The 27,668-nt window shown below is 34.1% G+C and overlaps 3 protein-coding genes across 4 annotated transcripts; 2 read left to right on the top strand and 1 right to left on the bottom strand.

Moving 5' to 3' along the window:
* Positions 1-839: 839 nt before the first annotated feature.
* Positions 840-21,280, bottom strand: LOC115957917 (agamous-like MADS-box protein MADS1). 2 transcript variants are annotated; one of them, XM_031076257.1, is made up of 9 exons: positions 21,092-21,280; positions 20,702-20,937; positions 12,802-12,883; positions 8,835-8,896; positions 8,644-8,743; positions 8,488-8,529; positions 2,243-2,284; positions 1,989-2,155; positions 840-1,152 (listed from the first exon to the last, which is right to left on the bottom strand). In XM_031076257.1, the coding sequence occupies exons 2-8, from the start codon at positions 20,926-20,928 to the stop codon at positions 2,012-2,014; spliced, it is 699 nt and encodes a 232-aa protein (XP_030932117.1). In that variant the 5' UTR covers positions 20,929-20,937; positions 21,092-21,280; the 3' UTR covers positions 840-1,152; positions 1,989-2,011. The 2 variants fall into 2 exon arrangements, with proteins under 2 accessions (XP_030932117.1, XP_030932118.1); XM_031076258.1 differs by having other exon boundaries at positions 21,012-21,241.
* Positions 21,281-23,967: 2,687 nt separating this feature from the next.
* On the top strand, positions 23,968-24,837 carry LOC115956923. Its single transcript, XM_031075185.1, has one exon. It carries the CDS (start codon positions 23,968-23,970, stop codon positions 24,835-24,837), a length of 870 nt encoding a protein of 289 aa, XP_030931045.1.
* A 93-nt stretch (positions 24,838-24,930) lies between these two features.
* On the top strand, positions 24,931-26,130 carry LOC115956922. The gene has a single exon (XM_031075184.1). It carries the CDS (start codon positions 24,931-24,933, stop codon positions 26,128-26,130), a length of 1,200 nt encoding a protein of 399 aa, XP_030931044.1.
* The last annotated feature ends 1,538 nt before the right edge of the window (positions 26,131-27,668 follow it).

The following is a 27,668-nucleotide window of genomic DNA, read 5'->3' as shown; positions in this document are numbered from 1 at the left end:
AACATATAATTACAATAACAAATTAAGCAATAATATTTTCTCAAAAAAAAAAAAGCAATAATAACAAAATAATAATAAAAATAATTTAATACCTAAACATGTCAGATGGGTTCATATGTTGAACCTAAACACGACTCATTTATTAAATAGGTTAGTCTTATCGACCTGAATATGACCCGAACCTGTTTAGCCTCAACCTATGACCTGTTTATAAATGGATTAAATGTGTCAGGTTCATGAGTCGTGTAAGATTTTTTTTCCACCTCTAAGGAAAATTTTAGAATTACAATTTTTTTTTTTACAAATTGCTAATGTAATAAATGATTATTGATAAATAAAAAGATGATATAAACCAATAAGCATTTCTTACCTCAATAGTTTATAAAAATGTTTAGCAAAGTTTTTGGTTATGATATTACTCATAAATAAATTAATGATATTTTTAAGAGAAAAAAGTTTAATTTTATAAAACAAAATTACTAAAATTAGTACTTATACATATACTAATGTTAAAAAAAAAAAAATAAAATAAATAAAACTTTTGAGAGGTCATTGCTCCCAAAGTCCAAGAGTGCCTAAAGCCTTGGTGAAACCCCATAATCCATTTCGAGCAATGCATACATCAAACTTTTTGTGCTTACAGACTTTTTCATTTCGAGCAAAGTTATAAATTTATGAACAAGCATAAATAAACTGAATAATATTTTTGGAAATCGTCTACATACTTACTGGGGCCCAATAACACTGCCAAAATTAGTCTACAGAGAATCAGTGGCAGATTTTAATATTATTGAAGTTTTCATTGCCACAGATAAAAATACTTTGAAAACACAACGTGATATTCGTAAATAGACCTTGAACTTTGCATTTGCATGCAGACACACACACACACACACATGCAATGAGCAGCAAAATATGCAGCGTAAGCAAGTTTCAAGCTCACTATGTTATCGTAGTATTTGCAGGAACATACAACTGGAATACGTTTCTAGTAACACAAATTTATGACTTGTAGAGAAAACTCTAAATAGCACTAATTATTTGAACTGGGACAAACTGCTTTTCAGTAATACACAAATTAAAATTTCAACCAGACATAGGAAAGGCAGGGATATAATATAACACCAGTTTTCTTCCTTCAGGCTAGGTCAACTGCACCCAAAAACCAAAATGCAGAAGAAAAAAAACTTATATCAACACATAAGAGTAAATAGGACATCTTTTATGATGTGATCAAGGGGAAGTGATCAGGTCAAATAAAAGATATTTTATAGAACTTAAGCACTTAGATGCACACAGAAAGGGATAAGGGATTATACAATGATAACATGAAAATATTGAAGAGGGAATTATCTTGCTACAGTAGATATATTGTTCATAGAAACCCCAACTCAGTAAATTGCATAGTAAAAAATATTCATGCTATTTTTCTTGTATTTTTTTTTAAAAATCTTGGTGATGCTTTCATGGCTTAGGTTACTTCTTGTGAACATTATTGTAGTAGATAGGTGAACACATGTCTACAAGTCTACATTGTTTTCAGGTTTTATTGATCCTATTCTCCACACTAGTCAAATAGGCATAGTTGAGATCATCACTATCATGGAATAGTCTCACCAAATTATCAAGACCAATGGAGTTATCATCTGTAGTCTGTACCACCAGTTTAGGTCACTGTTTTGTTGTGCACAAAATTATCTCATAATGGTTAACTTTTTATATTCTTTTTAAATAGTACAGTTCCATGCTTGCATGCAAAATTACAATTTTTTTAGTAATAATTCAAATTGGCAGCCATTCTTTGTTTTGAAATATAATTGTGGTACTGTTAATTGTAGTGAAATTTTGTGCGAGTATTAAATGATACTCTTCCAAAGTTCCAATATTTGAGTCCCCACCGTACCACATTATCTGCGTAGGAATGAAGCAATCACCCCATTGGTGGAGATCTTTTATGAACTAACTGTTGAGGGAAGATGGAATCTTACACTGGTTAGAGAGAAGTCTGGTCTTAGCGAGAGTAATGATGATTGGATTCCAGAAGGTTTGCTGGGAGGTAGTTCCGATCATATGTTTGTGAGGACACGGACTCGTACACAGTTTCTGGCATCAAGTTTGTTCCTTGCTGCTGCTGTGCTCTCTCATTTTCAGCTATCTACACCAGAAAACAATTATTTTATCATCAAAATTAACTTTAGAGAGAGAGAGAGAGAGAGACAGACAGACAGACAGACAGACAGACCTTTGCTCGCAGGTAATTGTTCTCATTTTGCAGCTCAACTTCCTGCACAATGGTTTCAAGTAAGAAGAACATATATTTCAGTTTCATTGGAAGCATTAGGCCCATAAGGGTGGTGGGTTTCATTATCATAGGATTGAAACATAGGCATACATGATTAATGTGTTTCGTAAAGGATGTTAACCTGTTAAAACGAGTCAAATCATTATTAATATAATTACTTAATGTTGGATTAAATTAAAATTTTGACTCCTAAAGATTGAGTTTGTTTTCATTTTGGTCTACTAATTTTGATTCCATTACCAAAATGGTCCTTCTGTCCATGCTTGAGTAATAATCTAAGTGACAACAAAATGGGGGAAAAGAAGACACATTGTTTGGACTTAAAAGGCCAAATTAGTCACATAGATAAAAGGAAAAATCATTTTGAAAACAAAATCCAACTTACTAGACCAAAATATAACATCTTAAACTTAAGAGAGACCAAAATGAAAATTATCTCAAACTTAAAGGTCAAAAGAATAATTAATCTCTAATGTTGATGTATAAGGGATACTATAGACTTCATATGGAGAAATCGTTAGATGTCAACCTACAAGAAATTCAAAAGATAAAATAGTACTAGTAGAAGTAATTAAAAACAATGACAAAATCGTGTAAAATTTGATGACATGAAGGGAATCACCAATTTAGGGTTGTAAATGAACTGAGCCTAACCAAGTTTAAAAGTTCAGGCTTGTTCATTTAAATTTATTTCAAACAAGAGCTGAGCTTGAGTTCATTACCGAATAAAATTACATGTTCAAGTTTGGTTCATTGTATTGTCAAACAAGCTTGAACTTGTTCATGAACTATATGATTAACTTATTCTTTTCTCCTATATAGAAAAGCTATGACTAAATTTTTTTCACCTTCACAAATCTATGAATTTTTACTACAAATCGACTAATTATATAGGGAAAAAATAGGCTGCAAATAGTAATTTAATATCATATGAACTTATTTATAAACTTATACAAACCAATTTTAAATCTATGTAGTTAAATTTTTAGACAAGTGTGTGTATATATATATATATATATATAGAGAGAGAGAGAGAGAGAGAGAGAGAGAGAGAGATAAATTGAACCTCGTATTTAAAGGCTTGTTCATGAACACATTATTATGGTTGAGCTTGACTTGTTTGTTAAACAAACGAATGTAAACAAAATTTTGTAGAGCTAAGCTTGTACTATTCATAAATAACTTAGTATATTTATAATTGCAATCTTTGTGAGGATCAAAACCCATTGCCTTTGGCAATGACATATGCCATTTTTCGAGAAAATTTATTCAATTAGACTTTTGTTTTTTTTTTTTTTTTTAAATGGTAATTTTTTCAATATAAAATAAGGAATAAGGTATTGTTTATATATTACTTTATCATGATACATTTCCTAGATTCCATAAGATTTGGTTTTGTAATTTTCTCAAATTTTCCTATATTCTAGCTTAAAATTGTGTCTAACACGAATTATAATTTTTAAGTGTCTTGAGGATTTCTAGGAATTCTTCTCATGGTTTTAAGGGTTATTTTCTTGAGACAGACATGTTATGGGCTTATTTAGTAAGGGAGTTCAAACAACAGTTTTCAGTGTTTAAACACTGAAAACTGTGGGTCAAAAAAAAAAACAAAAACAAAAACAAAATAACGCGTTTGGTAAGGAATTTCATTTAGGAGTGTTTGAGTTACGTTTCTCATTTTAGGATGTTTAAAATTTAAACACTGAATTTAGAGAACTCATCTTACTAGTTTTCAATTTTGAAATAATATTACTCAATGACACTTTTGTAAATATTTAGAAAAGTGTGAGACCCACTTGATAAGACTTAACATAACTACAATTCTCTCTCTCACATGCACACCTCATATTTTTCTTCTCTTATTCTTTCTCTCTTTTCCTCCCTTCTCCCTCACATGTACTCCTCTAATAAATATTAATAAAATAATTGTACTTGTTAGAAAGTTACCACTTAAAAAGAAAAAAAAAAAATACATACACATACCAAACACACAATTATATTTTTTTTTACATTTTAAAATTTGTTGTTTGAAATATTGTATCAAACACATTTTTTGCATTATGAGTATTTCAAACACGTATTTTCATAACACTTTTTAAACCACAGTTTCCACATCATTTTGAACTAGGCCTATATAACCCACTCACCAGACCAACCCAACCGCCCAAACTGACCAGACCAACTAGAAAACTGCCGGATTTGAGGCTTGTGACGGTTGACGGCGAGTTCAAACTTCCAGAAATCGATTCTAGCGAGTCGATTGGCGGTTGTTGCTTCAAAGTCCGACTCCAACCGACCCGACTAATCTCCACCAACAAATAGCTACCATTCATAGTCGTTTGAAGCATTATTTGGTTAGATCTCGCTAGATCCAGTGAGATCTCAACAAGATCTAGAGGATTTTGGCCAAATCCAGTCAAATACGGTCGAATTTCGACCAAATCCGGTCAGATTCAACCCAAGTCCAACCAAGATTGGCCGTTGCCCAACAAGAACTCAACCAGTCCGACCCGAGTCCTACACTAGTTGGTAGCAAGTCTGGAAATTGCACACCCGATTTGGTCGGGTCGGTTCTGGGTTGGGCACAAACCCAACCCAAACCAACCCGTGGAAGCCCCTATTTTGAACAACAATACTTGAAAGTTACTACCAAACATGCCCTATGTTTCTTATAACTTTCAGCATGCTTCAAGTGATATCAGAGCCTTGTCCTTACTATGGTCTAATGGTTAATAAACGTGATGACAACACTTTCAATGCTGTAGAGATTAACAGAGAAGGCCCTATGAAGATTGAATCCGTCAATTTTCAATAAAATAGCTAGAAAGTATTATACAAAATATAGTAAGCAGTCACTAACCTTTAACTAGAAAGTATTATACAAAATATAGAAAGCATTTACTACCTTTCTTGCTAGGGAGCCCAACCACGATGATAATGGTCTTTACAACAATAGAATTTAGCTTGCCCAACCTATTAGTGGTCATGGAGCAATCCAACAAAATAGAACTCTAGTTTGTGAGGAAGGATGCTCTGAAGATGAGACCTACGACGCAAGGCATTACTGAGGAGAGTTGCAGTCAAGTTAGAGGTGAAGATGCTAGAGCATGTCAGGACCAAGGTGAAGATCATGGTTTTGGAAATCAAGAACGCAGAGATTACCGAATGAAGATGGATCTTCCATCTTTCAATGATCATCCTCAGACAGAAGATTTCCTAGATTGGCTCATCAAAGTTGAAAGTTTCTTTGAGTACATGGAGATCCCAAAAGTCAATCAAGTGAAAGGTGCCTTAATGCACATCTTAGTGCCTTAATGCACATGGTGTAGGATGATCAGGAAGCTGATGAGGGTGATTTTTACCACTAGATTACCATCAAGACTTGTTCAAGCAAAAACAAGAGTGATGAACGTAACAGAAGCAATTTTAGTGATGTAGATATTGGTGAAGAAGTCCTAACAAGGACTGGATTCGGCCAATTTCAACAAAATACCTAGCAAGTATTATGCAAACTATGAGTTAGCCTTCTTGCTGAGGAACCTAACCACAATGATAATGGTCTGCATGACAACATGAATGAGTGTGCCTAACTTGTTCGTGGTCTGGGAGCAATCTAACCAAACAAATTTCTTGTTTGAGAAGAAGGAAGCATTGAAGACAAGACATACACCCAAGACTATACCTAAAAGAGATCCAGATCCTTCACTAACAAGTAGATGATTTACTCAGTAAAGGACATACCCAAGAAATTACGAGTCCTTATTTTGTGCTAGCTATCCTAACATCGAAGAATGATGGAAGTTTGTGCATGTGTGTGGATAGTTGTGCTATCAACAGTATTACAATTAAGTACATATTTCTGATATGACAGTTTGGATGATATATTTGATATGCTGAGTGAATCTAAGTTCTACGTGAAAATTGATCTTAAAAGTGGGTACCATCATATCCAACTTCGACCCATGGATGAAGGGAAGACTGCGTTTAAGACCAAGGAAGGAATTTATAAATAGTTGCTGGTGATGCATTTGTGCTATCCAATGCCCTAAAAACCTTAATTCGACTCATAAATAAGGTTTTAAAACCATTATTGGTAAGTTTGTCATTGTTCATTTTGACAATATTCTCGTTTTTCTGTTTGAGCAAATCTTAGCACTACATGTATGTATGAGAAGTGTTAACGGTCTTTTCAACATGCAAGTACGTTGTATATCAACTTGAACAATACTGTTTCTTGATTAACTGATTATTATTCTTGGGAACAATGCAATGTTGAGGATATTCATGTTGATGAAAATAAGGTCCTGGTTATCCGAGAATATAGACTGATTAATGCATGGAGTTTCCACAGTCTAGCAACCTTCTACGGGAGGTTTTTTCAAAGTTTTAGTATTAAAGTGGCCCCTATCACCTAATGCTTCAAGAAGAGAATCATAGGGAGAAACAAAAGTCTAAAGCTTCGCTCTAATTGAAAAGAAGCTGAGCACTGTCCCGTTGGCATCAATGTTTTACTTTCACAAGAAGGCCGACCAATATTCTTCTTTTGTGAGAAACTCTGAGGCATGAAAATAATGGTTAGCATATGAGCTTGAGATGTATGTTCTTGATATAGGGGAAGTTTGTGATGTTCATGAATTAGCAGGCTTTAAATTTCTTCAACAACCAAATTTGCTATCAACCAGATGTGGTATGAATCTTCCACAAACCCAATGTGGTATGAATTTTGTTTTTGTAATGGTTGACAAGTACTAAAAACAACTAATTTCATTTCTTGTAAAAAGATCTTAGACACCACATAAGTAGTCAACTTATTTTTTTAAGTAGTATGCCTCCATAGAGTACCATATTCCATTACCTCATATCGAGATATGATATTCCTCAATCACTTCTGGAGGACTTTGTGGAAGCGGTTTAATATATTCCTAAATTACAACACCACTAGTCATCCTTACGTAGATGGCCAGAATGAGGTGGTATATTGAACCTTGGGTAATTTGATGTAACTTGGGGCCTTGGGGGAAAAGTCCAAATAATAGGATGTTGCTTTGGCCTAAGCAAAATTCTCTTACAATAGCACTATCAGCCGAAGCATAAATAAGTTCTCATTCTCCATCGTCTATTCTGTGCCCCCAAAACACACATTAGTCTTGGTGCCAATGCCATTACTTGACCCTCCTAGAATGAGCCAGCAAAAAATATGGCCGACTGCTAGAGGATGAAATCCAACAATGGTTTGAAGCCTTAGATTCCATGTATAAGTAGGCAAGTGTAGCTAACAAGAAAAGATTTGATAAAATCTTCAACGAAGGAGACTAATTTTTCCTTTTATTTTAATTACAAAATCAAATATTTTATTTTGTAATTTTACCAATTTTGTCCTTATTTTGGCAATTTTTCTTCTTCTATTTTCTAGCCTAATTTTGATCTTAACATGAATCAAGGTTTTCTAGGGCTTTTTAATGATCTCCTACTTTCGTAAGATTTCTTTACTGTATATATTGTGATTGTAGTATTTTTGGAATTCACACTTTGATTAATAATATATTTTTAGATGTTTTCCTTCTTTTCTTTTCTTTTTTCTAGTGGGTTACATGAATCCTTTTGTGGATTCAAATAACAATAGCCTTTGGAGACCAAATCAATGCAGTGTTAGATATCCCTTGTAAATTCCAGAAATTTTTTAGAGAGGTTTCCTTTTTATATATTTTTTAGATGGACATTTTTTGTGTCTTATAGCTTTCTGTGCAGCAAATGTTGTGCTTACATTCGATTGCTTGTCTGTGACATTTGGCATCCAAGTCATAGGCAACAAGGTGAAGAGAGATATTCTTTGAACTCTATAGAATACCTATATCCCTTCACCGTGTTACCTTCAATGGCACCAATCAAAAGTTAGCTTTTATATTTATGAATTAAATATAGTTTCTGTGTTGAGGTTTAAGATTAGTTAAATTGAAATGAGTATAATTTCTATATTAATTCATTTAAAAGCTTTTGAGCTTTTCTTTTACTGATGAAACAAAACTAGGGCATTTTTGCCACTCAATGAACAACAGTCCTTCAAAACCACAAAAAAGAAAAAAGAAAAAATGGCACTGAAGAAACACAGAAAACAGTCTCACATTATATGAAAGAGAAGTAACACAAAGAGAAACAAAAGACTAGGAACAGGAAACAATAGATACCCTCTTTTGCATGAACTCGATCTCAGCAAGGAGCATTTCATTCTGTCAAAATTCGAGCGTTGTTAGTCCTTAAGAGATTAACATTCCCTAATCAAAACAAACACTGAAAGCCGTGTCAGTAGATATATTCATAATCCTCACTGTGAAGTGTAGTACCTTTTTGGTTCTAACTCTTGTGATTCCTTTCTCCAATCTTCCCTCCAGGTTCTTGAGTTCCTTAAAGGTCATTGAGCTAAGTGCTTCACCCACTATATGCCTAAAAACCAACATTATTTTATAAGACTATTCTATAAGTATAATAAGCATCTCAAATGCACTTTAATGGAAAAATCCAATGAACCCTTTACCTGTTCAGATTTTGGATTTCTCGGATCTGTCTTCGAAGTTTGGATGATTCTTGCTGGTAAAACTGAGGATGTAGTAATTAATAATATCAGTGTATGTGTATCTCACAAAATGGGATTTTGAGTGGAAGGATTACTTGGTAACCATGTCTTATTTTGTGCGTGTGATTTTGTGAAAGAGAGGGAGAGAGCTAGATGAATTGACTTCCTAGACAGTGCAAATTAAATTACACCATATAATGATATGTTTAATTTTCTGCTTAGTGTTCATTAGTTTATTTGACTTAATATATATAAATATATATGAATTGGGTTTAAGTTATACTTAGTGTAACTCTAAGCAATGTTATACCACCTAATAACTTGTTATTGAATTAATATTTTGAAAATCCAACCGTTAAATTACATGTTCTATATGTTCTTAACATGCATGCCAATTTTCATATCTGCCAATTTTCATATCAATTGGATGATATTTACCATTTTATCTATAAACTTATCTTTTATGTATTATTTTAAACTACAAAAATTTGAATTTTAACAACTGATTGATGACATGACTATTAATCTTTGATCACCTCGAAATTTTGCAAGCATGAAGAATATATAAAGATAATGTAATCTAACAGTTGTCAATATTTGTATCTAATTAAAAAATATTGAGTGGTGTAACATTGCTTAGAGTTACACCAGGTGTAATTTGAACCCAACTCCTTCCCATTTTAACTTCTAAAACATCTGTTTCTCCCAAAAAAAAAAAAAAAAAACTTCTAAAACATCTATCCAATCATATCCATCCCTCTCTCCACTACTTCTCCCTCATATCATTTACTATCAACTCTCTCTAAACTTTCAATTATAAAATAAAATATAAGTTGGATAAAAATAAGTTGAAATTATAAAAAGTGGCTTTCTTGGAGCAAGGCACAACATCTAAGGAATTACATTTGCTTCTTTATAATAATTTGATGGTTATAATAATGAGGGAGTGAGAATTAGAAATTCTAATTTTCCTTATAAAGAAGAAAATATAATTTGAATAAAGAAAAATTAGGATTTGTCAAGCCAGGGAGTGTACTTTAGCCCAAAAGATTTGTTTATAAGTATGTTCAAGGTAATTTTAACTAAGATGTTCTAATGTAATACTATCATTAAAATCTTGATGTAGAGAAGTAAGAACTTTAAGACATTGCTATATAAACAACACAACAATAAATTAAAAAAGAATCTAATACAAGATATGGCCAGCACAAACCTACTGTTGACTTTCACAAAACATATAAGAGGAAGCATTATAAAAAATAAAAAGAAGAAGAAGAAAGAAACAAACAAGAAAAATAGAGGCCACAATGTTTTAATCGCATAAAATACTTTTGCATTTAACATGCTTAAGATCTTACACTTTATTTTCTTAGTCTTATATATTCACATCATGGAGGGAAAGAAAATGTTAACCCTATCCTTGTACTTGTACCTCAAACTCCATGTTCAAGCATTTGGGCAGTGATGTCAGGAGAAAAGTTAATAAAGTAGCACATAGGTGATCAAAAATTTAAGATGATTACAAGACCAAAGGTTTAGCATAGGCAATACTAGGGTATCTCTTAGGCTACGGTCTTAGAATTAAAAAACTAAAAGAGATCAAAATTGGGAAGTTTTATAGCCCCTATCCTGATCACTCTTCTATAACTATAATTATATAATTTTAAAAATTTTGCAGCCCCTAAAGAGATAAAATTTGCATTTTAAAACTTGACTAAGTACTTTAGGGTCCATTTGTTTGAGGTGAAAATAAGGATGATAGAAAATGGCGAAGAGAAAATAGGTTTTTGGATTGTTTGATTGGGGTGGAAATAGGGGAGATTTTAGTGGGGTTTAAGTATTTCCTCTCTAAGCCTACTAAAGTCTTATCTCTCCAATTTAGGATGATTTTAGCAGAGAAAATGGAGAAGCGTGAGGTAGATGATAAAACACCAACTTTGCCCCTCCCTCCCCAATGTGTCATTGAAGCTCTATGCTTCCCCACTTTCAAAGTGTTTTTATATTTATACTTTTAAATTTTAATCAAACAGTGACTTTTTTGTTTTTTGAATCAATGGTGAGTTTTTATTTTTAACCAAATGGTGGCTTTTAGCCTTTCACCTCCAACTTATATATATAATATAATATAATAATAAAGAAAAATAAAATAAAATAAAATAAATTATGAGTTGATTATTAAGATGTTATTCTATTAATTTTAATAATCATTAATAAGTGTGGGGGAGGATTTTGTTCCACGCCCCACAAGCTTATTGTCCTCTTTGGGGAGCCAAGCCCGCAAGGTTTTTGTTTCTCGGCCCCAAGTATGGAAGTCCAAGATTTTCACCTCAGGCCAAGGGCTTTGCCTTGTAGCCATTTTGGTTTAACACCTTTGTCCCACATCGATTGGAGATGCGCCCCACTCATGGCTTATAAGCCCTTGGAGCAACCATGAGTGTACCACTACTAACCATGGGTGTACCCTTAATTAACCAAACATATTATGGGAAAACTAAAATCTCTTTTATTCCCTGACTTTTACACATTTTCCCAATTTTTTATTCTTTCACTTTTTCATCTTCTCAACCAAACAGACCCTTGATATTTATGTTGTGTCTAAAAACAAATATTTCATTTATTACAATAATTAATTAAGTTATAAATATATTTTTGTTTTTTGTTTATTTTTTCCTTTTTTAAAGAAGTTTCATACACAACTATGTATATTCCACCAAATCATAGGCTCTTGAATCATCAATTACTTGTCTAATTAATCAATTTTTTTTTTTTTGGTTGCACATATAGGGGTAATTAAAAGTTTTTTTATTTATTAATATTTTAAAGTAATGAACTAGAGTTGTTCCCCCTCAAAAAAAAAAAAAAAAAAAAAAAAAAAAAAAAAAAACTAGAGTTGTTATTTAATATCTATATGTAAAATTGCAATTTTTGTATGAGCCAAAGGTCAAAAATGTTTTTCAAAAACACGACCAAATATTGGAAAATAAACAGATTTTCTCTTAAAAAAAACTAATTTACACCAAACAAATGGGATCTAATTATAAGACAACTACGTACCACCTTCAAACTATTTGAACCCTATTTATACTTGCCTAAAATTACCGTTAATCATATATAAGATATTAAATTCAAAATAAATTCAAATTAGCTTTTAATTGTAATCAAAATTTGCATGAAATATCTATTTTAATTTTAATTTTTTTTTTTTTAATTTGGTGTCACGCGATTCATTCATAATATTCACTCAAAAGCCCAGATGATCATCTCACTCACCTCAATATATAAGACCATCTTATTGTCACTAATATTGAATGATTCTGTAGGTAAGCAAGATTTACAGCTTATTCTTTATATGAAAGGGGTTTATTTATCACCAAACAATTGAACTCGAACATTTTAAGCTTTAGTAATATAATCTGCTGGAAATTTAAGTTTCTTAAATGTGAACTGTTGTAATCACATTTGAGTATTAAAATAAGTATGATTTTTTTTTTTTTTTGAGTAATATAATAGGTATGATTTGGTTGTTAACGATATCAATACCCAATCTTGGCTAAGGCCATAGTCTTTTTTTTTTTTTGAGAAGAAGGCCTAAGTTTGTTATTTATGTTTATTGTATCTAATACTTTTTTTAGTGCAAGTAAAATAATTCTAATCTTATTTAGATTGTAAGCCAAAAAAATCCAAAATTCACTTGTATTACAAGTACAGTAAACCTAGATAGTGCAACTATAAGTATCCTTCAATGAATTTATTGTAAATTTGTAATACACAAGTTTAGCCTAATTACGTGAATTCTTGCTTTTTCTCTCTTTCTTTGCATTCTTTTTCATATTTTATGTTTTTTCTTTTTCTAATTTAAACCATAACTTCAATATTCTTTGTCAGAACCATTTTATTGATTTGTTAAAATCAACGGAAAGAAGTTTACCTGCGCATTAACTTCAGCAACAGATCCCGGGTTGGAGGACTCAGTAGACACTTTCTTGTACCTGTTAATTGTTCCTCTAACACTGCAAAAGTGCATGAAAAATTACGAGCTTTAACAACTAGAAGCATCATATGCATTTGTAAAGAGATAACATTTTCATTACATTTTAATACTCTACTAGCTAGTTCATAAAGTTCAAACGAGGATTGGACTGCAACATCTGAATGCTAGAGAAAATATGCAATGAAATTATTTTTGAGATTGTATTCGAGGAATGAAGCGCTGAAGCAAGATATCATTGCCATCAATATGTTAAATCTCTACAATGATGCCCATAAGTCCTTGAGGAAGATGAAATAAAGGGTTCTTAAGTACAGCTTGGCAAAGATATACTCCTGTTTACTGTTAAAAATATATTAGCCCATTAGTATAGGCCTAAGCCTAATTCTACTTTGTGTGCAAGCCAAGTCTCCTACTTGTACTAGAAGTCTATTAGTCTAGGGTTTAGTCTATTATATATACACATGTTATGATTCATTGTAACACAAAATTTGTACTACATTCTAATATATTATTGATGTAACCCTTTAGGATTTCCTCCATGGATGTAGGCCGTTAGGCTAAACCACGTAACTTCCGTGTGTTATTGTATTATATACTTTATGTTTTCGCTTCCGCATCTATACTAGCATATTCAACATAGTGTATCAATGCTAATATTTAACATTTACAAAGGTTTTATAGTCCACTAAAACTCATCTTACCTACCATAGGAACCTACAGCACACGATTTTGTCTAGTGAGATGGTAAAATAATCTTACAAATATGAAATAAGGATGTAATAAAATAAAGATTTACAAGATCCAGAAATTGGTGATGCAAATTTTTTTTATAATCGTTGATGAAACTCGTGATGAGTTAACGAAGGAGCAAATGATTATAATTTTAAGATTTCTTGAAAAAGATGGCTTTGTGTAAAAACACTTTTTTGGGGTATGTAAATGTGTTTAAACTCAAAAAAATCAACTATAGTCACATTGCCTCATCAAGTCTAGATAATCAAAATGATCAAGAGTAGGTATATGACGGTGCAATTAGTATGTGAACTGAGAAGAATGAAAAACAAGATATAGTTTCATATGATTGACTATATTTTTACTACATCTATTGTTTCACACATAGCTTAGTGGAAGCATCAAAATAAATTATCTATGTTCATTTTATTTTTACTATATTTACTATATTGTCAATATTGTCAGTGCTTTATGCAAGCGTAAAGAGCAACTGAACCTATTGAAATTACATATATTATTGACATTGATAAGCTCTAGATTGCAACAAGACCTAATCAAATTGACACTTTACAATGAGCTTGAAATAATCGGCGGAGTTTTTACTTGATATCAGTTTCCAACTTGCAGCGTAAAGATGTTTAATGTAACATGTGTTTTTTTACTTAACATGGTGAATGAAGGAACTACTCTTAACGAGGAGAAGTAATCTCATCATATTGGGCATTGAGTTCATTTGAATTGATCTTCATCTTGCATCTCATGAAAGAAACTACATAAATTACTCATTCACTTTGTCAAGCTTTAATTACAGTAATAGTCTCAAGACATTTTAAATGTGATCATTTTATATATATATATATATATATATATATATCTACCAAAGTATTTAACCAAAAATTCATAGATCATAATTGATGTGATGGTTTACTTGCCATTGTCAAATTATTTTGTGAGACAGAATGTAGATGCCCTATATATGAATGCTCGTTGTGTTGAGGCATGGGGTAATGCTCATCCTCAACAAGATGATTTTATTATTGAGCCTCATTAGCAAGTAAATATTATTTTATCATGTAATAAAGACTCAATTATAGAATTAAATCATTGGTTTAATTAGCATATAATGAATTTTTTTTACTTGGAAGTTGACGTTGCCTTCAAAAAACAAATGTTTAAGGCATTTTATAGCCCACATAGCTTCCTAAATGAAATAAAATTTAGGAAAGTCTGGTGATTGTTATGAACTCTTGTCTATAAAATTGTGTAAAGGAATTGAAGTTCTTACGAAAAACTAAGGAAAAAAAATTAAAATGTTAGATGAGATGAATTTCAGTATTTGTGGAATGAAAGTGTAATATTTTAGCATGAAGTTGGTAGAGTAACCAGCTACAATATGAGACAGCTGGCTTAGATGGCCAAATCTGTGGCATGAAGGGCATTTAATGTCCTTGTTTGAAGTGATATTGCTACAGATCAAGATTTTGTAGAGTTCTTAAGATAACTATACTATGTAATTCTTACAATCTTAAAGTATTTTGAAATAAACGGATTGGATTTTATTACATCGCAGTTATATTTTAATAGATACACCAAAATTGTGATAGACTTACCCTAAAAAATTAGGATCCTAATTCCTAAATCTGTAGTGGCTAGGATGTGAAGAACTAGAATAAGAGGCTAGCTAGTCATAACTTTTAACTCATAAAAGTGTAGAGCAAGGCTGTGAAGAAAAAGTATGATTAAATAACATTTTATCAACTAATCAAAAATAATCTATTTGCCTATGCTTGAAGCTGACATATATATGATTAAAAAATTTTATGCGATCATGTGGCAACAATGAGAAGAAAATCATGGACAAAAAATAACTATATTTTTTGAGAGAAAGATAAAAATTTTAAAAATTAAAAAAAAAAATTGAACAACTATATATGTGCACTAAACACATTTATTATTCGCATAAGCATTTTCCATTGCATATATTATTCTGAGAATTAGTTGTTAATTATTCCTCATTTGTATAAGCATCTGGATATACTAAACTCCCTTCTTCTTCTTTTCTCATAAGCATTTTCCCTAAAACATTTCTATATCTATATTATTCTCTTAAAAAAATAGTCTTTTTTTATAAAAAAAATGAGAAAAATACAAAACACAAGACCATACAGTTAGCACTTGTCATGAGTTTGGATAAACATGAAGTGACAATGTATAAAAATGATCGTACCATGCCATAAAGAAAGGTCTTTAAAAGGCAAAGCATTAAACTCAATGCAACAGGGTGGAACAGCCGGACTGTCAGTTTTACTTTCTTTTTTTTCTCAACAGTATCACTATTCTCTCATTCTCGGTTCTCACCACCATTGTGTATTTACTAGGACATTGCTAAACCACCATAAACGAGAGCCTATACGGAGATTCCTTAAAAACCCAATTTTGGCTGAGCAACAAAGAGAAACGGCTACACAAATTATTGCAATCTCACTAAAACTATATAACCTGGATTTTTCATTCATAATTTTCAATTTATTTGGCAATCATATATTAAATTGGTGATCAATTTTGACTCAAGTTACCAATTATAATATTTTCATTCCAGTGTAGTAACTTATTTAAAACTTTCATTGAGAGTGGCTAAATCTGACCTAAGTCTCACCCACAAGCCCTTGCAAAATATTCTCTGGTAATCTTTTAAACTAGTATCCAAAAAGTGCATAAAAAATAAATGAGATTACGCTAGAAAAAAAAAAATAATGTAGAAAGAAATTATTATAACAGAATAAGTAATTCCTGAGAATTCACATTCAAGTAAAAATCTGAGAGATCTAGAGCTTTTGTCATGCAACCAAGCCTGATCAAATTTGTCCTAATTTAGATTTAATTTGCCATATATGGGAGTTTTTCTAATAATCCATTTGTCATTATTTTCAGTCTTTAACAACATCAATGTTATATGAAAATTTTATATTCATACATCCTTATGAAGAATTCAACTGAAAGGTCAATTAAATAAATTTCAACCCACTTGCACAATTCTTGATATATAAATTTAACATAACAAAGGTATAAAGATCAACTATATGTTTACCAAAAAAAAAAAAAAAAAGATCAACTATATGAATTTTTTTTGTTTGTGTGTGTGCACGTACGTGCGTGTTATTCAATCTGTGTTTAAAACTTTGAGTAACTAAATATATAATCATTATTATAGTTTTTTTTTATTAAAAAAATTAAGGTAAAATGTTTGCAACTTAGAAAATTGAAACAAAACATTAATATAAAATTTTGAGAAATAACATATATTTTATTATAAATTGATTATATCCAACAAAATCTTTTGGTAAGTATTTTGTTCAAATATTTACAAAATCTGCCTGGCTAGATCAGCTTTATAATACACAGCCTCAGAATATACATGATAGCTGTCTTTGTGCCTAAAAGAACTTTGCATTTGTTTGTAAATCTTTAAATTAGAGTTCTTGTACCTCCACAACAATTTTTCATAACAAAGCTGATGTGATAATTTATTATAAATCAAAATAAAATAAAGAGCACATTTAGACTCACTGCATTTCAAAATAAGGTTTTAGTCAATAAATTGTGAGATTTTATTGTATCTGTGTTCTTTTTAAATTAAATTTTAAATGGAAAGGTTAATTAAGCTTAATTTAGAGAAAATTGGTTGTAACTAACTTCACCTCAAGCTTGAAAAAGGTTATAAGGAGTAGAGTAGGACAGATTAAGGTAAACCTTAATAAACTGAAATCTTATCAATAGTAAGGTTTATTTAAAAAAATAATAATATCTATATTCATATTTTGTATTAAAAATGTTCAATGTCTGAGTAAATTTTAACATCTTCTCAAAAAAAAAAAAAAAAAAAAAGAAGTAATTTTTTACCGCTTTCTTAGTCTTTCCTTTTGACCTTTCAAAGTGTTCTATTAAATAGTTATATTTGAAGGTTATATATATAAAAGGTCTAGTACTTAACGGACATAGGATATTTATTAATAAATTATTTTTAAAAAAATTTAGTATCACTTTTATAAATATATAAAAAAAACTATCAAAAATTTTTTTTTCTAATAAAAAGTTTTAGAAATAATTTTCTTTTAAAGGTAAAAATATAAGGAAAAAAAACACACACATATATACATATTATCAAAAAATAACACACACATATATACTATTTTGTACTTACGAACATAAAGAAGCACCTAACTAACAATCAGTATGCTGTAACCTTAATTATCTCGAGCCAGTGATTGGTTGTCTCTGCCACGCTGGCACAAGATGCCCCATTTTGACTGGCTTTTAACTCTATATCTATACTCATATATGCCACGTGCACTAAAACCATTGGAATAAGTGTAATGACCATGAGAGCTCACTATTACCCACCTCGATCAGCCCAGGGACCAAAATCTGGATCTGATATTTCTTTTTTCTTTTTTTTTTCTTTTTCTTTTTTTTTGGGGTTAAAAGACCTAATATTTCCACAATTGAAGCATGAATAGATTATGTTCAAATTAAAAAAATAGAAAAAAAAAAAAATCATGTGCTTGTGTGTCTGAGACCGATCGAGAAGTCTGCTCTTGCAGCCATTCTTGCATCCCCATGCATGAAAAGAGCCATAATGTGCAGAGCCTGCCATTGGCTCGTACCCTTTGCTTCCCTCTATATTTTGTGTCACCTCAAACTTTACTTCAAACCTCTCTCTCTCTCTCTCTCTCTCTCTCTCTCTCTCTCATGCCCACGAAACGCACAGCTTTTTGGAATATACATGTAAGGGACATAAAATACATGTATAGGATCCATAAGTTTTGAGGAGTTTGTTTCCAAAAATATGAAAGTTATCACTCTCCCTGTTTAAATTCAAACGGGTACAACAATGATTAATATGACTTTGTTTACAAGTTTAAACTATGTACACTTTAATGATTTGGACATTTTTACAGTCAATATGAAGTAGACAGATCATGAACTTTGAGAACTTCATAATAATTACAATTAAAGCTCTCTCTCTTTAATGTGCAATGTATTAAAGTAAAGCTCTACCTTGATTCATAACTCCACGTTGTTTAGGTTTTGGCTTATGAAGTTCAAAAGAAGTGAGGGCCAAACTGCCAAAGTGATCTTATTAGGATTTTTTTTTTTTTTTTTGGTGGTGAAATTAATCTATATAGGAAACTTCAGGATGGTTTTTTAAACCGTTTTGAGTTTTTTCATTAATTATTTAGTTGAAAAAGGAAAAAGGAAAAATTAATTGGATAAGAAAAAACCAGAAGAGGAATCATGACACCACCTTGTTGTCAGGAGTGAAGAACTGAAAAATCAGTCTGACGTGACAAAAGATTCGTGTGTTGGGTAACCTTAAACCATACAGCTCATTAACCATTTCAAGGGCAAGACGGTCAATAAAAGAGACAATATCCAACACTTACTTGCCAAAAATGTCTTATCTGCCTCTTGACTGATTGAAATAAGACTTAGCAGAAGTTCGAAATAGAAACCCATTTTGGAGTTTTGAGTATTCAAGCCCTAGCTAACAAGACTCTTATTATAACCTTCTTTTATAGATCTGATTAGGTTAAAAGTGGTTAGAGTAGGTTAAAGTTTAGAAACACCCATTTCCCTTTAACTTCTATATATGTTGCTCTTTGGGTTTGATTGAAGAAATAATAATGTGTCTGAAGATTTTATGGCATACCCAATATTGGGTTTAAAAACCCTAATTGCATTCTGATTGTTCTTTCTTACTATGTTCTCAAGAGGGTGATAAAGGATAAAAAATTGGGTTCTGAAACCCTAATAATCATCATTTGATATGTTTTTTGTCACTTTGTTATTATGCACGCAATTAAACGGGTAAAATCAGAGGCACCCATTAACCCTAAAAAAAAAAAAAAAAAAAAAAAATCAATGAGCACTGAAAGGCCAAAACGCTTTTTTCTCTTTTTTGGTACCAGCCTTTTCCTTTTCTTTTAGGCTAAATATGGAATTCATCTAAACAGGGCTACAACGCGTGCATCGGGCAATAAAATTCCCTTATAAGAAAGATCATGAAAACAATAAAAGATTTTGGGTGAGCTCTACAATATAATCAATTGGCATTCGGAACCCTAATCAAAAACTTCTCCAAGGGTAAAATGGACAATAATAGGGACAAATTTAAGTACTCAAAAGAGTTTATTTGTTTCTCTCATATTTACTATTTCACGTCTTAACGAGTGTGAAATAGTGTTTTTTTTTTTAGTCTTCAAATTACCCTTGAAATCCATATTTAGTTCTCACACGTACTAAGCAATTAAAGATCCGCAATTTAATCTCCAATTTGGTAGGGTCCTTTGTGTTTCACTGTTTTGCTGAAGTGACATGTTATGAAGGATGGGTCAAGCGATGCGAGAGAATGGGCTAACCCCAATGAGAGTGTGACACCTTTAGCTGGCATGACTCTTTAGCTGATGGATGACATGTGGAGAGAGAGAGAGAGAGAGAGAAGAAATGTATAGTTTAACAAGAAGGGAGATAGAAGGAAGCTGATCTTACAGACCTGAAAATCTTTGTAACCCTAAACTGTGCCTGCTGATCTCTTCCAAGTTTTCTATTAATACACAGTTACACAACACTTCAATTTCCATCTATTACTTACAGATCTGCGTATCTACTGAGTAGAAAACTGGGACAAAGTATTAAAAGAAGAAAAAATCCCACAAAGCTCATAAAGGAAACAAAACAAAGCAAAAAATAAGAGCAAGAACGAGAAATAAGACAAGCGAATCTTGTTCACTGTAGACCTAAAAAGTAAAAACTCAATCTAAATTGCATAAAATGACCATGTTCTCATTTTTTTTTTTTTGGAAAAAAAAAAAATCTATAAAATTGTTTTGACCGAAGCTGCAAATCTAAGCACGTAATACCCATCTCAAGTATCCAGCTCAAGAATATTCAAAAACCAACAATTTAACAAAGAAAAAAATCGAAAGGAAAGAAAGAAAAGAAATGAGAAGAATAGAGAAAGATCAAACACACACACATGAAGATACAGGAGAATAGTTAAGAGCATGAAGATTGATTAGAAGTAAAGGTGAAAAACGTTACAAACCTGTTGTTAGAATACTCATAGAGGCGGCCACGACTGGAGAAGACGATGAGTGCAACTTCAGCATCACAAAGAACAGATAGTTCATAGGCTTTCTTTAGCAAACCGTTGCGGCGCTTGCAGAAGGTGACTTGCCGATTTGTTGTGTTTTCGATCCGCTTAATTTCGATTTTTCCTCTTCCGATTTTCCTCTGCGAAGATCCCTCCAGTGCTTGATTCGGAAACTCCATGGATGCAAGCTGAAAAAATGAGCAAAACCAAGATGATTGTTGTGTATAACCTTGTTAGCAATAGAAAATAAGCTGAATTTAACCTTGAGTTGGGAAAACCCAATAAACCAGACTACAAACTTGTGCTAATGGATTACGTATGATTTTGTATTTGGTCACCGACCTGGTAAAGAAACTAGGAGGAATGGAAAAATTTTGGATAAAAACAAGTATTTCTAGGTGAGTTTGGCTTAGACCAAATTCTATGATGTAGTTTTCAGCAGCAGTTCTTTCTTTTCTTTCTCTCTCTCACTTTTTTTCTTCAAATGATTTTGCTCAGGTTACACCAACAGTTACAGATGCAGAAAATGGAAGAGGGTTAGTCTAGAAAGTGAATATTTATGAAAAGGAAAATAGACCCTCCAACCATCACTTGCACTGTTATTTTCTTTTTACTCTTTTTTTCAAAAAATAATTTAATAACAAGTGGTTAAAATGTTTTGCCTTTTTTCTTTTGCTCTAAATTGGATTGAACAAATTTCCTCCACTGTTAATAACCCACAAGTGTATTATTTTCATTCATATGATTTATTTAAGAATCATATAATATATTTGTGCCATTTGGTAAAATGGTCTTAATCACCTTTTCAAAATACAGTTTTCTATTTACAATTTTTTCCAACAATCCCATTCACAAAAGGTTGAAAAAAAGGCTATTCCAAAAAGACACTTGGTCACTAACTAATAATCAAACAATACATTAAAACTCATATTATTATTAATTTAATTACTTGTGTGATTAAAAACATACTTAAATAGTGTTTTAGATTGCAACCTAGTTTTATTGCGAGAATTCTAATTATTATTTTAATTTGTTAAATATTTTTCAAATTGCAATGCCATAGTAATAAGTCCCTAAGCTTTTTCAAATTTCTTTAAAAAAAAAAAAAGTCCCTACGCTTTATTTTACTATTATTTTTATTTTTATTTTTTTTGGTTTCCACCGTATATCCTCAAAGTTTTCAATTACAAACTAATCGCTGTTGGCGATAGGTGGGTCCTAGTGGGGTAAATCGCTGGCCCAATGAATTCTTTCAAAGTGCAGGTACCTAGAGTCGAACTGATGAGTACACCCAGTCAAACCTGAGACAAGTACTTTGAGACCAAATGCCCAACCACTTGACCAACCCTACTGGTTTCCTACGCTCTATTTGATATGCAGAAAAGGATGAAAAAAGAGAAGGCCTTCAGTTTCATTTTCATAGTCCATCAACCATACATTTTTCCTAGATGGGAAAGGAGGGAGGGTGATAATAAAAGCGTCTTTCGAAACGTGACATTCTAATGGTAATGGGGTTGGAAATTACCCCTAGGCTAAGTTGCACTCAAGAGCTAAGCTAATATAATGGAGGGTTGAAAAAAAAAAAAAAAAATGGCGGACCTCCCATGTTATTTGCTTTTGGAAAATATTGATTTTGGAGACTTTTTCGACATCTGTTTCTGACCTCAACCCCAGTGGTTGAAAGTTTTCACGAGCCCCGATCTTTCTCTCACACACAGACATTATTGGAATTTTTGTTTTTCATAATAAGTGGTGACGTAACTGAAGGAGACTCCCCCATGTGAAATCCTGCTCAAAATCTCCAGTTCTTTAGTGCATTTATGGTAACGAAGAAAGGCCCTCTTTCATAATGTTTTAGCTACTTTATTTTGTCTCTTCCTTATATCAGGGACGCTGGTGAGATGCCCAACCCCAACACCAAACTACCTGCAGGTACCACTCCATCTTCTTTTTTCGCCTTGCCTATGCTTAGCATTTTACTTTCTCTCTTTCTCATTGAGAGAGAGAGAGATATATATAGACCTCTGTATATCGTGCAAACTCAGATCATTATGCTTTTTATGCCTTCATGTTCATGTTGATCTAAGACTATATATGATATATCCATGTAACGATATATATCATGTTAGAAGAAATGAATTGTGTATGATTCATGCTTTATAAAATAAATCCATACATTCCTGGAGCAGTTATGAATGGAACTAATACCAGGCACCACCGTGGAAAGAAACTGAAACTAGCCCTCAAATGGGGACATATTTAGTAACACTTTTATTGGTATGAAAGCTGGTCTTGAAAATTGACTTTATATGCTGCTTCCAAACCATATACACAAATAAGTGCAGAAGTCTAGTTTGCAAGTTTTCACTCTCTTAACAAATTTCTCTTACATATTACTCTTACCAATATGACCAAGTTGCATATAAGACAATTTTGTGTCGTTTGAACTTTGACTTTGCAGGAGTGGAGACTACAACTTCACCTACAACTATGTTCTTAACTAATTGTATAGCTTACTTCTTGATAGAGAAGCGGAAAATAATCCATCTCCAGCTCGTCCAAATGGATCATCTAGAGCCTACAGCGCAGGTTGATCCAAGAGTTTATCCAGAAGAAGGAGAAACGTCCATGAATAATAGCACCACTCCATAAGTTAAGTCTCCCATGGACGACATGATCATCCGTTAAGTTCGTCCATGAGCAATCGTTAGATATCCTTGGATGACCAAACCATCCTACACCAGACGGACGAAAGCTCAACACTTAGACTTTCGACTAAACCTGCAACTATCTCAACAAATCCTTCGAATAAGTTAACTTCTATTAGCGGTTACAGTTTTATATCCGTTGAGGTAGTTAACTCCGGAGTTGTTGGTTTCCACAAATCCTGGGGAGGTTATTGGACAAATAACCGTCCCAGACTCCCTATATAAGGGACCGGTCTGACCCCGATAGCGGTAAGAATTTCTCTCAGACAATTTTCCAAAATACTTGGAACTACCTTCCCTACGAGACTAACTTCTCCATCGGAGGGGGTTCGACCGGTCTTCTCTGGTCTCCTCTTTGATTGTGTTTTGTTCCTTGCAGGCCTTCAACCGTTTCGATAGCCCACCGAAGCCAGGCCATCCACCTTACTGATTCGGAGCGATATCAGTTGGCGCCGTCTATGGGAAACGAAGGTTGTTTTGCGACTTTCTTTTCCGCGACAAAGGGTTAGGATGGTCAGGACCAGGTCGAGGGCTACCAGCCCTGGCCGTCAGGGAAGCAGAGGCGCTTCAAGTGATCCCCAGCGTGATCGCCAATCTGCACCAGTCATGCAGACGTCGTCCGTTCAGCATGTGCAATCCATGGCGGCTGCAATGGCAGAATTGACTCGTCAAAACCAGGAGTTAAGGAAGGAGATCAATCAGAGGAGACAGACACATGAGGAACACGCAGGACAGACACAAGGCCATGGTGATAGAGAGAATACTGAGATTGGAAGTCAGTTTAGAGGCACCACTTCACGGGCAGTGCCACACTTGAAAGAGGAGATGGACCAAATGAAGAAAGTCATGGAGGAGATGAAGGAGAACATGAGGAGAACGAATCCTATAGAAGATTTGGTCCACAGGACTGACTCTCCTTTTACAGCTTCCATCAATGGCCACCCTCTACCATCAAAGTTCAAACTGCCTTTCCTGGACTCGTATGATGGGACGCGTGATCCCTTTGATCATATTGCAACATTCAAGACAACAATGCACCTTCAAGGGGTCCCTGATGAAATCATGTGTCGAGCCTTCCCTACTACCCTTAAAGGCCTGGCACAAGTTTGGTTCAGTAAAATACCCCCAAGTTCCGTAAGTTCTTTCGAAGAGTTGAGCAAATTGTTTGTTAACAATTTCATCGGGGGACAGAGGCACAAGCGCTCTTCGTCCAGCTTACTGACAATAGAACAAGGGGAGAACGAAAGCCTACGGTCATTCATCACTCGCTTCAACAGAGAAGCCCTTAGTGTGGACGAGGTGGATGACAAGCTTCTACTGGCAGCCTTCCACAACGGGATTAATTCGGATTTATTTATACACAAGCTATATGAGAAGTAGCCTCAAACCATGGCCGAGCTCGTCCATTCGGCTCAGAACTTCATGAATGCAGAAGATGCAATCATAGCCAAGAAGAGGAAAAGAGCTAAGAGGATGGAAGCGCACCCAGCTCGACACTCAGAACAAGCCCCTCGTCCAAAGAAGGGACGGACGGAAGACAGGAAGGAACGAGATAACAGGAAGATAGGTCCCTTGGGAAGAAGCCAGAATTATATGCCCCTGAACGCTCCACTTGATCAGGTGCTCATGCAAATCAAAGACGATCCTTCTTTAAAATGGCCAGAGAAGATGAAAGGGGATCCCAATAAGCGCAATAAGAACAAATATTATCGCTTTCACAGGGACCATGGGCATGACACGGATGAGTGTTACGACCTAAAACAGCAAATTGAGAACCTTATCAGACAAGGAAAGTTCAGGCACTTCGTTGGAAGGGATCGTAAAGATGAGAAGTTGAAAGGCAAAATAAAGGAATCATCCTGGCCCCCACTAGGAGAGATAAGGATTATCGTCGGAGGGAACTCGACGGGGCAATCCTCCAAGTCGAAGAAGACGTATCTCAAAGCGGTACAAAACGTCCAGCTCTCTGGACGATCACCAAGGACGAGATCAATGGATGATCCAACCATTTCCTTCACCGACGAAGATGCGGAGAGGATCCATCACCCGCATGACGATGCGATCATCATTACACTGCTTATTGCAGATTATACGACCAGGAGAGTGTTAGTTGACAATGGAAGTTCAGCAGACATATTGTACTATCCCGCCTTCCAACAGATGAGGCTTGGACGGGATCAACTTCGTCTAGTCTGCTCGCCACTGATAGGGTTTGGAGGAATGAAGGTGCAGCCCGTGGGTACCATTACATTACCAGTTGTGGTAGGGTCATACCCGCAACAGATAACCAAGGAAGTCAATTTCCTCGTTGTAGATTGTGCCTCTTCATACAATGCCATTATTGGAAGACCCACTCTTAATAGTTGGAAGGCAATAACCTCTACCTACCATCTATCAGTCAAATTCCCTACGGAGTATGGGATAGGACAAACACAAGGAGATCAGTTGGCAGCTAGAGAATGCTACTTAGCCATGATGGCCTTGGACGAACAGGTACAGACAATGAGCATCGAGGAAAGAAGAGTTGTTGCAGAGTCCGCGGAAGTATTGGAAGATGTTCTTTTGCAGGAAGATGATCCCGAGAAATTCGCCAGAATTGGAACAGGTATGAAGGAGAAGGCGAGAAAAGACCTCATCCAGTTCCTGAGAAAGAGTATCGACGTTTTTGCATAGAGTCATGACGACATGCCAGGAATCGACCCGAGTGTAATCACTCATCGATTGAATGTGTACCCCTTTTCTAAGCCTGTTCGTCAGAAGAAGAGGGTATTCACTCCCGAGCGGGATAAGGCGATCAAGGAAGAGGTTCAGAAACTGACCACGGCACAATTCATTAAAGAAGTTTATTACCCTGATTGGTTAGCCAATGTGGTTATGGTGAAGAAAGCTAATGGAAAGTGGAGAATGTGCGTAAACTTCACTGACTTAAACAAAGCATGTCCCAAGGATAGTTATCCTCTGCCACGCATTGATCAATTGGTGGACTCTACTGCTGGGCATCAGTTGCTGAGCTTCATGGACGCCTTCTCAGGATATAATCAGATCAAGATGGATGAAGCTGATCAGGGAAAAACTTCCTTCATTACCAGCCAAGGTTTGTTTTGCTACAAAGTGATGTCCTTCGGTTTGAAGAACGCAGGGGCAACTTATCAAAGGTTAGTGAATCACATGTTTCATCCACAGATTGGACGGAATGTGGAGGTTTACGTCGACGACATGCTCGTGAAGAGCACAGACGAGGGAAGCCATCTAGACGACCTACAGGAAACCTTTGAAATACTTCGGCAATATAAGATGAAGTTGAACCCAAGCAAGTGTGCATTCGAAGTATCGTCGGGAAAGTTTCTAGGGTTCATGGTCTCGCAAAGAGGAATTGAAGCAAATCCGGACAAGATCCAGGCTATATTGAACATGGAGCCACCGAAGAGTATCAAGGAAGTTCAATCCCTCACAGGACGAGTTGCCGCTTTGAACAGGTTTGTTTCGAAAGCCACAGATAAGTGTTTACCTTTCTTTAAAGTCCTCAGGAAGGCATTTGAATGGACGGACGAATGCCAAAAGGCCTTCCAAGACCTGAAGGACTATCTCACAACTGCCCCATTGTTAAGTCCATCCGTGCAAGAAGAAGAACTGTACCTATACTTAGCGGTGTCCCCACACGTCGTAAGTTCAGCTTTAATCAGAGAAGAGGGGAAAATACAAAAACCGGTGTACTACATTAGCCGGGCACTCAGAGGAGCAGAGGGAAGGTATCCGCTCATGGAGAAATTGGCTTTTGCACTGATAACGGCTTCTAGGAAGTTAAGACATTACTTCCAAGTTCATGTCATCAATGTCATGATGGACCATCCGCTTAAGAAGGCAATGAACAAGCTGGAAGCCGCAGGACGACTGACTCAGTGGGCAGTTGAACTTAGTGAATTCGATATTCGGTACCAACCGAGAAATGCAATAAAGGCTCAAGCCCTAGCAGATTTCATCGCAGAGTTCACTCCAAGTTACGAAGACCTGGGGGAAGGAGAGTACAACAATAAATGGGTCGTCCATGTAGATGGATCATCTACATTATATGCTGGCGGAATAGGAGTTGTTTTGCAGTCGCCAGAAGGGGACAAATTTAAATACAAGGCCTGTTTGCAATACCAGACTACTAACAATGAAGTGGAGTATGAAGCCCTTTTAAAGGGGTTGGAACTGGCCAAATTCGTAGA

Source organism: Quercus lobata, chromosome 8, assembly GCF_001633185.2.
Source record: "Quercus lobata isolate SW786 chromosome 8, ValleyOak3.0 Primary Assembly, whole genome shotgun sequence".
NCBI lineage: Eukaryota > Viridiplantae > Streptophyta > Magnoliopsida > Fagales > Fagaceae > Quercus > Quercus lobata.
This window is presented reverse-complemented; position numbering and strand designations above follow the sequence as displayed.

Coding starts and splice junctions, on each gene's coding strand:
- LOC115957917 (XM_031076257.1), bottom strand. CDS start 20,928: ATGGAGTTTCCGAATCAAGCACTGGAGGGATCTTCGCAGAGGAAAATC. Junction 2,285..8,487: donor TCGAGTTCATGCAAAAGAGG/GTATCTATTGTT, acceptor ACCATTGTGCAG/GAAGTTGAGCTGCAAAATGA. Junction 2,156..2,242: donor ACAATTACCTGCGAGCAAAG/GTCTGTCTGTCT, acceptor TTTCTGGTGTAG/ATAGCTGAAAATGAGAGAGC.
- LOC115956923 (XM_031075185.1), top strand. CDS start 23,968: ATGGTCAGGACCAGGTCGAGGGCTACCAGCCCTGGCCGTCAGGGAAGC.
- LOC115956922 (XM_031075184.1), top strand. CDS start 24,931: ATGGAAGCGCACCCAGCTCGACACTCAGAACAAGCCCCTCGTCCAAAG.